General features: G+C 41.6%; 2 protein-coding genes across 5 annotated transcripts in view; one reads left to right on the forward strand and one right to left on the reverse strand.

Annotated features, from left to right (window-relative positions):
* AKT3 (AKT serine/threonine kinase 3) overlaps window positions 1-11805 on the forward strand; it is a 234215-nt gene that overhangs the window by 215334 nt on the left and 7076 nt on the right. The window contains exon 12 of the mRNA XM_048485177.1: window positions 11682-11784. Within this exon, the coding sequence (XP_048341134.1) occupies window positions 11682-11784 (103 nt within the window). The remainder of the gene's footprint in view (window positions 1-11681; window positions 11785-11805) is intronic.
* The window catches only part of SDCCAG8 (SHH signaling and ciliogenesis regulator SDCCAG8), a 157521-nt gene that overhangs the window by 9775 nt on the left and 135941 nt on the right, over window positions 1-11805 (reverse strand). For 2 of the 4 annotated variants that reach the window (XR_007243549.1, XR_007243548.1), the window contains exon 19: window positions 10461-10541. The exons of 1 other annotated variant lie outside the window; for it this stretch is intronic. The gene's annotated coding sequence lies outside the window, so the exon portion shown is untranslated. Of the gene's footprint in view, window positions 1-7929; window positions 10542-11805 lie in introns of those variants that run through there. One more of the 4 variants, XM_048485111.1, reaches the window with a different exon arrangement.

Consider the following 11805-nt stretch of genomic DNA (forward strand, 5'->3'; position numbering starts at 1 on the left):
TTTACCTCTTCAAGGGTATTTGGTGATTGAATCCAACGCAGATTATACGGGGCTAACAGATTCACTAGGAGAAGTTTTAATATTAGTGCTTCTTAATCAAGCCTAGCTCCCTACCCGATACACTGAAAAGTGGTGGTTTTGCTTCATAAAGTCCCGACAAAGCTTGACCTCTGGTTTAGACATTTCTTTGTCCTTGTAGTTAGTCAGATGAGGACATCCTCCATTCATAAGACAATCTCAGCGAATGTAAATTAAAATCCCATCACCCAATTTACTGTGAACTAGAAAATAGATTATGTTTGCTACATAGTGTTGCAAGAATGTCCAGTGTCTTAGAACCAAAGTATAAAATATATTGTTCTATGATTCAAGTTGAGGTTATAGCTGTTTTTCAGTCATGATGTACTGTATACCTCAAATGACCTTGATATTTAAGTTTAATATTAAACATTTTAAAATAAGGAGCAGCAGTGGCATAGTGGTTAACAGCAGGTGCATTCTAAACTGGAGGAACCGGGTTTGATTCCTCGCTCAGCTGCTTGAGCTGTGGAGGATTATCTGGGGAATTCAGATTAGCCTGTGCACTCCAACACATGCCAGCTGAGTGACCTTGGGCTTGTCAGAGTTCTTCTCAGCTCTCTCAGCCCCACCCACCTCACAGGGTGTTTGTTGGGGGGGGGGAGGGAAAGGAGATTGTAAACCCCTTTGAGTCTCCTACATGAGATAAAGGGGGGATATAAATCCAAACTCTTCTTCTCCTGACCCAACTCATATTCTTTGCAGCCACGTGACACCTGCAGGGAACTGATTTCTCTGAGCACTGCGGGATACAATTCTGATAGGGGTGACAGGAGAGAAGGGGCTGCTTCATCATGCCACTTTCCCAGCCTGAAACAGCCCCAGGGCAACACTTTTTGTCCCATTGTGGAGCTTCATATATATCTGATGAGCAATGTATCATGTAGCTTGATCCTTAGTGATAGTTTTGTTTACGAAGAAAAATATACTATATGTAATAATAACATTATTGTCGAAGGCTTTCACGGCCGGAATCACTTTGGGGTAGCAGCAGTGGGTTCGGGCATGGACGCTTCCCGCTTATTCGTATTGGCATCTTCATCTTCATCTTCATCCTCTGAAGATGCCAGCCACAGATGCAGGCGAAACGTCAGGAGAGAATGCTGCTAGAACACGGCCATACAGCCCGGAAACCACACAGCACCCAAATAACATTATTGTTGGTACTGATATATTCACAGCATTATAGCCACATTGCTTTTAATGTGAATTTTAAATTGTCCTAAGCCAATTTTACAGTTGTCTGGTTAACATGAAAATTTGGCATTGTCCATTGTGAGTTCAGGATCCAGTGTATTCCCATTGCTTTCCATATGAAATTAAAATTATCCTAAATGCATAGCTGGTACCAAATAAAAATGATAAAATAAGGTACCTATATCCAGAAACCTAAAAGAACCAAAAGCTCTGTACTGATCAATATGCTTTGTGAAGTATTCACATATTTGGGATTATGTAGAATTCTAGTACTTTGAATGACTGCTTCTTCCATTTTTCCACTAGTCTAAGAGATTGCAAGACTTACTACCGATATTGTTTACTGAATAACTGTAAACTGTAACAGGTAGAGCAATGAAAGAGAAGAATCAAATGACCTAAAGTCTCATTAGTGTATGAAAATAATGAAGGTGTGCCTGTTAGATATTTTTTAATTTACCAGTTGGGTTGACATAAGACAACTCTAATCCTAGACACCTTTCACTGCCCTTCTCAATATTATTTTTTACCATATTTTTCATGATACCACTTGAGAAGAATTATTACTAGGAAGGGGTTTCTTATTGCATTTCTCTTATTTTCTTCTGGAGGTGGTGCAGAAGTTCCATGTGCTGGTTCCTCATTTCTTGACGAGTTCTTCAGAAGCTGGTAATTTTTTTGGGAGGTTTTCCCTCTAAAATTGGATGATGTGTTTTGACAGTATCCGTAAAATTTTACCACCAAAATAAGTTTTTCAGTGACATGAAATGTACCATTAATTTAAAAGACAAAATATCCTGTGGACTTAGTGGACTTAACATGTGCCAAGGCTGCAGTTGACAGTGTTCTTTGCTACTCCTCTTCCCTGTTGAAACAAAAGGAATCAATAAGAGAAAGAACCAATATAATGCAGTAGGATTGGAGGGAAGCTATCAATTGTGGACTAAGTCATGGAGATAATAGAATAGCTAGCGTGCTGTCTAAAAATTTCATGAGTGTAAAGGACCCTGCAAATGGTTGAGATAGCAGAGGGGGGAAAACTAAAGCGATGAGGCTTCAACTCTCAAAAATACAAAAAGTTCAGGTAATACCTCTTGGATGAACTAAAAATACTGTAAAAATCCAACTGAATTGGAGTCTGGTAGCACCTTAGAGACCAACAAGAGTTTCAGGATGTAGGCTTTTGAGAATAAAGTCCAGTAGTGTTTGAAAGGAACTAAATACTATTTAGGATGAAGTATATCTTGTATCTGGAATAAGAGGGTTTTTCCTTGATTTGTTTTCACTTCTTTTATTTTCCTCACTGTTATTTGACTGTTGGTGGATGCCACTGATAAAGTTTAGAGTATTTAGGCCACAATGCAGAACCTTCATGGGCACTTGACTAGGGTCACAAAGCACCAGATCCAACATTCAGGCCCTTTCTGCATGGGCCAATTAAACCGGGATAACACCGGTAAAAAACCCGGGTCGGGGGGGAACTTCGCATGGACCCCAATCCTAACGTGAATCTGCTCCGCGGTTTCCCCCCCAACCCAGGTTTTTTGACAATCGCATTATGTGCGATTCTTTTGTTTTAATGTGGTTCACATCCACGGCCGTTTCTGGGGAAGGTTATTGAGAGAGTGGTGTTGGAGCAGCTTCAGGGCTTTCTGGAGGACACACTGGCTTCCGATCCCTTCCAGTCCGGCTTCCGTGCTGGGCATGGGATGGAGACTGTTCTCGTCACCGTCACAGACACACTCCGCATACAGCGTGACTGAGGCGGATTGGCGCTGCTGGTATTATTGGACCTTACCGCAGCATTTGATGTGGTTGACCACAATCTTTTGGCTGCTTCCAAGGTGCAGGGCACTGTCCTTCAGTGGATTGTTTCGTTTCTCCGGGACCAGAGTCAGCAAGTGTGATGCGGGAATCAAGCCTCCCAGAAGTGCCCGCTTCATTGCGGTGTGCCTCAGGGGGCGCTATTGTCCCCATTATTATTTAACTTCTATTTGCGGCCCCTTGCTCAGTTGGTGCGGAGCTTTGGGCTGATCTGTTATCGGTATGCTGAAGACGCTCAATTCATTCTGTTGATGGAAGAGGGAACAGTCACCACCCCTGCAACCCTACAGCATTGTTTGGAGGTTTTTGCTGGATGGTCGCAACAGAGCAGGTTAAAACTGAATTCATCAAAGACTGAGATCCTTTGGCTGGGCTGCAAAGGGAGGGGGGCTTCACTGGCACCGACTTCCTCTGTTCGCAGCGTGGGGGTCCACCTGGATTCGTGTCTTTCAATGGAGACCCAGGTGGCCCATATAACCCGGGTTGCATATATCCCTGCACGTTGCATATATCCCTGCACGGCCTCTGCGTTCGGCAGAGGCCAATTTGTTGGTGGTCCCCGGCCCCTTGATGATGTGGCTGGCCTCTACTCGGGCCAGGGCCTTTACGGCCCTGACCCCTGCCTGGTGGAACACTCTACCGCTAGCTGTCCAGGCCCTGCAGGATCTCGCTGAGTTCTGCAGGGCCTGTAAGACCGAGTTGTTCCACCGGGCTTTGGCGGGGGGGGGGAAAGTGACTCTCCTTTTGTTTTCCTTCTGTTTTCCTTTACCTCCTGAGCCCCTTAACATCTATGCCCCCCCCCCCCGCTCCCTTTCCTTTTTGGGAGGGTTTTTATGAAGATTTTAAAGCTGGACGTCAATATTTTTGTATGGTACGCTATTTTCATGGGGTTTTTAATGTTATGTTTAGTGGAGCCTATATTATGTGTGATTGTGTTTGTTATATTCTCCATTAGTGTTGTTTTAATTTATGCTGTGCACCGCCTTTCCCTGGCTACCATCTACAGAGCCACGCAGGGGAGACAGGCTGTATCATGCCCTGGGGGGTCAGTCCTGCTACGCTTTGCAGGCAGGCAGGGGAGGGGAGGGGAAAAACGCCTTCATGTGAAGGCACACATCCCAGCCAACGTGCTGACTGGCCATTAGACAGCCAGCCATGTAAAGGAACTGGGGCAAGGGCGGATTCATGTAACCCGCCTTTCCCACTTTTATTGGCCTGTGCGGAAAGGGCCTCCGTGAACCCAGTAGAAGTATTCGTATATGGATGTCACATACATTTGGATCAGATTCAAAACTGAGTTATTTTAACTGTTTACTATTCCTTTCCTCTTGTTTCTTATAATTTCTAGAAACAAATGTGTTTTGTCACAGTTTATGCCAAGTCACACTGTGAATTCCTATTATGGCAAATTTCTAAAATTTCCACAATGGCTAGTGAACCCTCTTCCTCAATAGCCACTAGTGAGATTGTTAATACCGAGTTTTGTTTGCTGTTCAGTATTTCTTTCATGTGTAATTACATCCTAACATATTATTTTAGTTCTCGTGATTTTAGTTCTAAAAGTCCAGTAAGACTATCCAATTGAAGCCATTGGATCAAAAAACCAGTAGATTAAAAGTGAATCAATAGCTCAGAAGTCCCACTGCTTTCAGTACTGCATAAAGCCAGATGTGTGCTGTGATGTTCATAGTCAGAGATTTCCAGAATTTTTAAACATAATTGTTAGTTGCATATTAGCTCAATTTGGATTGGGATTGTAGCATGTAGGGATGAGGGGTTCAAAGACTCCTTGCATCATTATCCTGGTCTGAAAAGGGCATAGGGAGCTGCTGTTTGAAAAGTTGGACTAAGCTTGTGTGTACCTATTTGATTAGCTAAATGAAGCTATCTTGGGCTGTTTTAGGCTGAGAAAATTGTGTGGCAGAAGAGTTGGACTTCCTTCCTTATCCACTGTGATCCTGATTTGAATGGAGCCTCTGTGTACCAGAAAATTGTTTTAAATATATCTGAGAGCTTCAAACATGGAACTCTCAGCACAAATCTGGTTTGGCCCTTTGTGATCATTAACTTCAGCTCATTTGGGACCACACAGTTTTCCCCCTAAATTCTGACTTCAACCCCACATCGCTAAAATCTGATGGATGTTTTCCCCCAGGACCAGTTCTCTATGGAAGTTTCACATCATACTTTAACTGACTGATAAATGTATTCTGTTGTTATGATTAGTGTTCAGTTTACTGTATCCTACTTTGTTAGAAAGAATTTTTCTCACTCAAAAAGCAAAAATATTTATTGGAGGGGTTTTTTGGTGCTTCCTCAAATCCCCGGATCTTTCAATGGAAAAAGAGTAGGGGTCCTTGGGAAAAAGTTTCTCCCCTCTGAGATTTTCCAGTTTTCTTCTGAGCCTTCACATCTCTACTGAAGAGAAACAACAGCAAATAACCATTACCTTTCCCTGGTGTCCTCTCCTTTTGGAAACAGAAGACTGTACTAAATGGGCTTTGGTTTGATAAATGTTTTGATTTGGGCAGCCTGTTCCAGAACCCTGCCACGCTGCAACCCCCAGAGGACTTTTTGGCAGCACAGGGAGGCAAAAAATAAAACAAAACCTCCACACCGCCAGAAAGGTCTTTATTGGACTCCATGTACTTACACCACCCAAAAGGGTGCCATATGTCGGAGACCTAGACTACAGCATAATTGGAGGCAATGCCAGGCTGGAAGCCGACTAATGTTGGCTCCTGGCCACACCTCCAGAATGCCTCCACTATGTCTGGGCATCTTGAAGGGCCTTGGGAGGGCAAATCCACTGGTGCCACCCTGTGTTGCCTCCAGGAGTTGCTTCACCCCTACCTCCCCCCCCCCCCAGCAGTCTTGATTGGGCTGTAAGTATTCTTGCTTGGAATCCTATGGCTTTCAGCTGGGCATCATAGTAACCATCCTAAACACTGGCAGTATCATGTTAAAAACATAAGACTATGGAATCAGTGGGACCTAAAACCATTCTTAATGTGGGAGTCAAACCTACTTGAACATTGCACTTTCTGATCTGCAGTCCTTTAAGCCTTGTTAAGTTTAAATAAGTTTATATATCACCCCTCCCTATACAGACTTGGGATAGCTTCCAACATTTCAACCAAATCCATATAAACAGTTAAAATATAAGTCTAACTGCAAATTTAACTTACATCAATTAAAACCTATAGCAGATCAAAATTTAATCCAACCATTTTATTCCAAGATGGGGCTTAATTCCTCAGACCCCAACTGAGGGAGAAAAAAGGGAAAGGGAAGGTAAGAGAGGGGAAAAGGAAGGGGAATGGAAAGGGGGGAAAGGGGAGGCCTGGATGTGCAACCATAGCTCCTTCAACTATGTGCCTGAGGTTGCAGATGTAGTGGCAGTTGGTGTTGGGCAACAGGTACAATATATTTTCACTTTTCATTATTTTTATTGCAGCAGAGCTGTTCTCCCCCGCCCCACACACACACGAAGGACTAAACACTGAGCCCTTTTTCAAGTTCTAACTCTGCTTAGAGTGTTGATTTTTTTCCTACAATGTACACATATAAACATTTTTAAGCAGTAATGTGCTCACTTTTTAGGATTCTACAGTGAACATTTTCATGGATTTAGGGTGCAGTCCTGAAGTTTGGCTTTAATTAATGTTCTGTTGTTTTTGGCAAAAACTTCATTGAGTTCTTAGGATTTTAGTTTTACCTAAAAATTCGCACTGATATTAACTTCCAAACAGTTGCATGCTCTTCAAAAAAAAAAGGGAAAACATGTATTTAACATGGTGCATTCCTGTGGGAATGTTTGTGATTAAGCTAGGCCTGAGCTCAAATAAGGGGCAACGACTAAACAACAATGGCTTCAATAAGACTATGGCCTGGGTTCAGACTCTCAGTGTTTACCATATACTTGCCCAACTCACGGAAGCACACCGGACCCCACAGTACCCTTGTCATGTTGTGATCCAGCCAGTAGCTTAGTATACTCTGGGCAAACAGTTTTCTTGGAGTCAGTAAATATTAAGTCAGGCCTAAGGCTTGACTTTTGTCTGAACCTTTGCAATAAATGTTTCTTTTAGATTAGAGATGGAATGAATTCTACAGCATGCCCTGAGGCCATGACAATAATTCAAAGTCCTCACCAGAATTGACATTGCACCCGGGCATCATGCAGGCAAATAGTGTGGGTCGTCTCTATTTCAGATACTAGTTTGAATAGGCCATGGCTTGCTGTCAAATATTGGATGGGATTGTTAATGTTCTAAATTTCAGATATTGGCTTAACACTGACCTTTTCTGCATGCTCAAGTTACTTCTTAGGAATCGATCCACAAGCATTGGAATCCCTGTACATTTTAACAGTTGTGGAGTCACCTTTGTTTATTGATTTAAGAACATGAAATGCATTTGAACCTGTACCTCAGCTGGATAAGGAATTATCCATTTTGATGGGTGCTGGCCATAGTATTTCTACCCGGTTCTGCTGCCAGAGTTGTATATATAGAACTGTTTTTATAAGTCAGTTATTGTGCCTACCAGTTGTTTGGGAAGGGGAAATGAAGAATCTAGCAAACTGTACGTTCTTCTCTCCAGATGACTGGTGCCACTGCTTTTTAATAGGGCACAAGCCTCATTGTTGTGTGCATGCACATTGGACCATGGCCATTACATATGGTATATAATATGGTTGTTTATGCAGAAGCAAGTAACCTTCGATTTCAGAGAAACTTGTGCTGATAGAATCACAGGCATTAACTAGCACAGAACAGCAGATTGACATATTTATGATACAGGAAGATATAATTGTTTAGACTTTATTCAGCAGTACTAACATTATTGTGGAAGTTCAAGGTGCTAAGGCTGCAATCTTAAACACATTTATTTAATGTGTAAACCCCCATGACCCCAATTGTGGTTTGCTTCTGATTAAATATGCATAGAATTCGACTGTGGTTATATAATTTCCCTCACTACACTTTGAAGATGTGATGTCTACTCTTCCTTCTGTGGCCCTTGTCCCAGGGCTCAGAAAATATTGCATACATTGCAACAGTCCAGCCTATTACCTAGAAGCCCATGTATGCCTCTCAAGGTGTAATCCTGCCATCCTGCTTTTCCCCAGAGTGCAAGACCTTGAGGAGGGCCTCTGCATTCAAACACTAGAGATGTACATGGGTGTCCCAATACACATTATGACTGAATACTATGCAACATGTCCAGAGAATGAGTAGGTAAGGTTAAAGGGCTCCATTGATCTGTGAGTAGATTGTTTTCCCCACCCGCAGGAGGAAATGGATCATGTTCCAGATTCTTCCTCCACCATTTGAATTGTTATAGCTTTTCCAGGCTTTCACATCTTTACATATCCTCCGTGTCATATACTATACTGTGTCATATATAACATTATTCTGTCCAGTTATTCACTCCCATGTTCTCTGTTGTTCATTTTACTCATGTTGCAGGTAGTGCTCACTGTGCTGTTTATACCATAATGCTGTAAACCTTTTAAAAACCTGCTTGTTGCCAGTAGAAAAATCAAGTAAATATAATTTTACCATAAATGGAAAGGCATATTGAATCTTTTGTTATAAATACAGAGCTAGAACTTTATGCAACCATTATCTGGCACTAATGTTTGTTTGTGGCTGTTACACATTTTCATTCAAACCGCGATTAAATAATCACTGCTCAAAGTCAGAATGAATGTGCTAGTTTTTCAAGAATAATTTTGCTTTTTGTGAGTGCAGAGTTTCACCTACAACCAGAAACAGACCTTCTGAAAAGGAGAAGGCAAGGAGGAATACCATATCTCTTACTGTAATTAAAGGACTGGGTACTCAAAAGATACTTTAATACTCTGTCCCTTGAAGGAGCAATAATGAATAGTACCACTGGCTTGGGTCACCCCTAGAATGTAGGACTCCAGGAAAGTCTTGAAATCTGGATATTACTAATGACACACAGGATGTAATTTTGATTAATGTAGGATATACATCAGATAAATGGTCTGGCTGCCCAGTTTAATTCATTTTACACGAGTAATGCAATCAGAAGCAAAATTAATCCCTTTTTGCTAATAAAGGTGTGATTCTGCTTTGGATTGCACTGCAAGCTACATTAACCACATTCTTAATACACAACAAATATACATACAGAATTTAAGGTGATGTGAGAGGGAGGAACAGTAAATATGCTGGAGGCACTAATGAGTGATTTCAGGAAAGTTTTCTAACATGAAATAGTGGAGTGAGTTCAGTGAATAGAATTAATCAAAACATTGTGCTTATATGGAAGAGATGCTGTGTTATGATCTACACACATTATTATAGTTAAACCTTATGATCATTAACCAGGTTATTACTTAGGGTAATAGAATTCTGAAAAATACAAAATTATGTGGTAATTAGAACCTAAAATTAAAACTGACAGTTAGTACTGTATTGTTTGAGCTGTTAATTTTTCCATTAATAAATAGTTGAGTCTGGTTTCCCATTTTGTTTTAAAAATTCTACTTCTAGTTGTGATGATCCATACAGTAATCTACTTTTACTATATCTTAAAATTCATTGATGTCTCTTATATGGAATTGGCAATTGAGTAACTGTGTGTTTGGAGCAGAAATGCACTTAATTAACTAATTGGGACAAATTTGTGCTTGTGAAAGTACTTCTAAAAGTAACGTATTTCAGCAGTACTGTGTGAATGCCAGTGATATCACCAGGTGCAAGCAGGTTTCTGCCATCTGTGATCTTTAAGGTAACTTACAGCATTCATTAAAAGAACACAATGAATTATTAGACCGAAATTTGTGAATAGATGTTTCTCAGTGTTCTTTCCCTAATCCTCCATACTGCCGTTGTTGCTATTGTACCTGTGTGGGCCATGGCAGACCCCCTGCATCCCCAGGAAATGGTTGCTTTTACTTGATACTTAGCAGCAATTCAGTCTGTGCAGGGAGACATCACTTTGGTGCAGAATCCAACTCCTTTCTTGGTGGCAGCAATAGCCAGAGGCACCGACACAGAAGTTGTTTTATTCACTCTATAAGTACCAAAGCCCTTGGGTTTCTGAAGATGTTTCTGTGAACATTCTTTATATCAGGGATATCAAACATATAACCTTTGAGCTGCATCCAGTCTTCTGAAAACGCCCTTGCAGCCCATGAGATGATCCCTCTCCCCATTTATAAATTACCACCCTATTAGCCCAGTGGCTTATGTGTTGCTGTAGCTGCTCTTTCATCTCTTCACAGGCCCTGTCTCATAATCTTTTGTGCAAAGAGGTAAGAGAGCAGCCTGGAACTGGCAAGGCATTTTAAATGTGAGTGCTGCCCATCTCAGTCAACTTACCTTGCTCTGGATTTGCCTGCACGCTGCTCTCTCATGTTGAGCAAGGGCACCTCACCAGTCCTTGGCAGCTCTCTCTCTTGCCTGAAATGCAAACAAGGTAGGCAATGGCTTTTTGCATTCTTTGCCCCTTGTTCAGCACAATAAAAGCTATTGCCTGTCTGTGTGTCAGCCCTGCCCCTTTGTGAATGAGAGGTGGCTCTGCTCACTTGGGGCTGGTGCAGTATAGAGCTGCTTCTCTCACCTCACATATGCTTTCCCTGGATCCTCCGGTTAGTGAAGTGAATGTCTGGGAGCTCCAGATCTGTACCTCTTCAAGTCTGAGGGGATGACAATGTTCTTTCTTCCTTTCTTTCTTTCCCCCATATCCCATTCCTTCTTCTCTCCAGCCATACTCCAACCTTCCCCTTTCTTTCCCCTGCTCTTTCTCCAACCCCATTTCTCCTTCCTGTCTTTTGGGCTATAAGTGAGTGATCTGATGGCAAGTGGGAATGCTGATGGCAAGAGTGAGAGGGGAAAAACAAAATATATCTGGCAGTATTAGTGGCAAGTCCTGGGGAGCATTATAAAAGGGGGTAGAGAGCTGTGATTTGGGAAGTGTGAACCTATAAGTGCGGTAGCTGAAAATCTGTTGAATATGGTGTTATATCTATTATTGTCTGACACCCTTCCGATGTATTTTGTAGTCTGTTTGGCCCAGTTGTCATTCTAGATTCCACAAAGCCAGACAATCTTGTGATAAATAAGCCCAACATTCTTGCTTCCCAGATTGCTCCAACTCAGCTTGCAAGTGCATTCACACACACAGAGAACGTTAGTAGAGAAGCTACAGGGGAGGAATCAAAATGACTGCTCAGATTAAGGGACATTTAATGCTCTTCAATGTTTGTACAAGGTGTTAATTTTTTTATAATCTGCAGCATTTGTAGGCCTGTCCACACAAGAATTCCAGTTCTTGAGGGAAAATACCTTCAAGAAAAACCATACCCCAATATTGTGCCACAAATTTCCCAAAGTATCTACATTTCTTTCTCCTACAATATTATTGACATTTTGCTTTCTGATGGCCTCATGTTTTACTCAAGAGCTCCTTACCAGTCTTTCAGTTTTGGACCCTTTTGGTGCCAACTATTTAGTCTAAGTACTTAGTCTCAAGAACTTAACATACAATTTTGGTTGTGTTCACATTTTGTTAATGCAGTTTTTTCCTCCTTACTCCTTCAGCTTGTCCCTCCCTTTAAACCTCAAGTGACTTCTGAGACAGACACTAGATATTTTGATGAAGAGTTCACTGCTCAGACTATTACAATAACGCCACCTGAAAAATGTAAGTACGGTAGCTCAAATA

Source organism: Sphaerodactylus townsendi, linkage group LG01, assembly GCF_021028975.2.
Source record: "Sphaerodactylus townsendi isolate TG3544 linkage group LG01, MPM_Stown_v2.3, whole genome shotgun sequence".
NCBI lineage: Eukaryota > Metazoa > Chordata > Lepidosauria > Squamata > Sphaerodactylidae > Sphaerodactylus > Sphaerodactylus townsendi.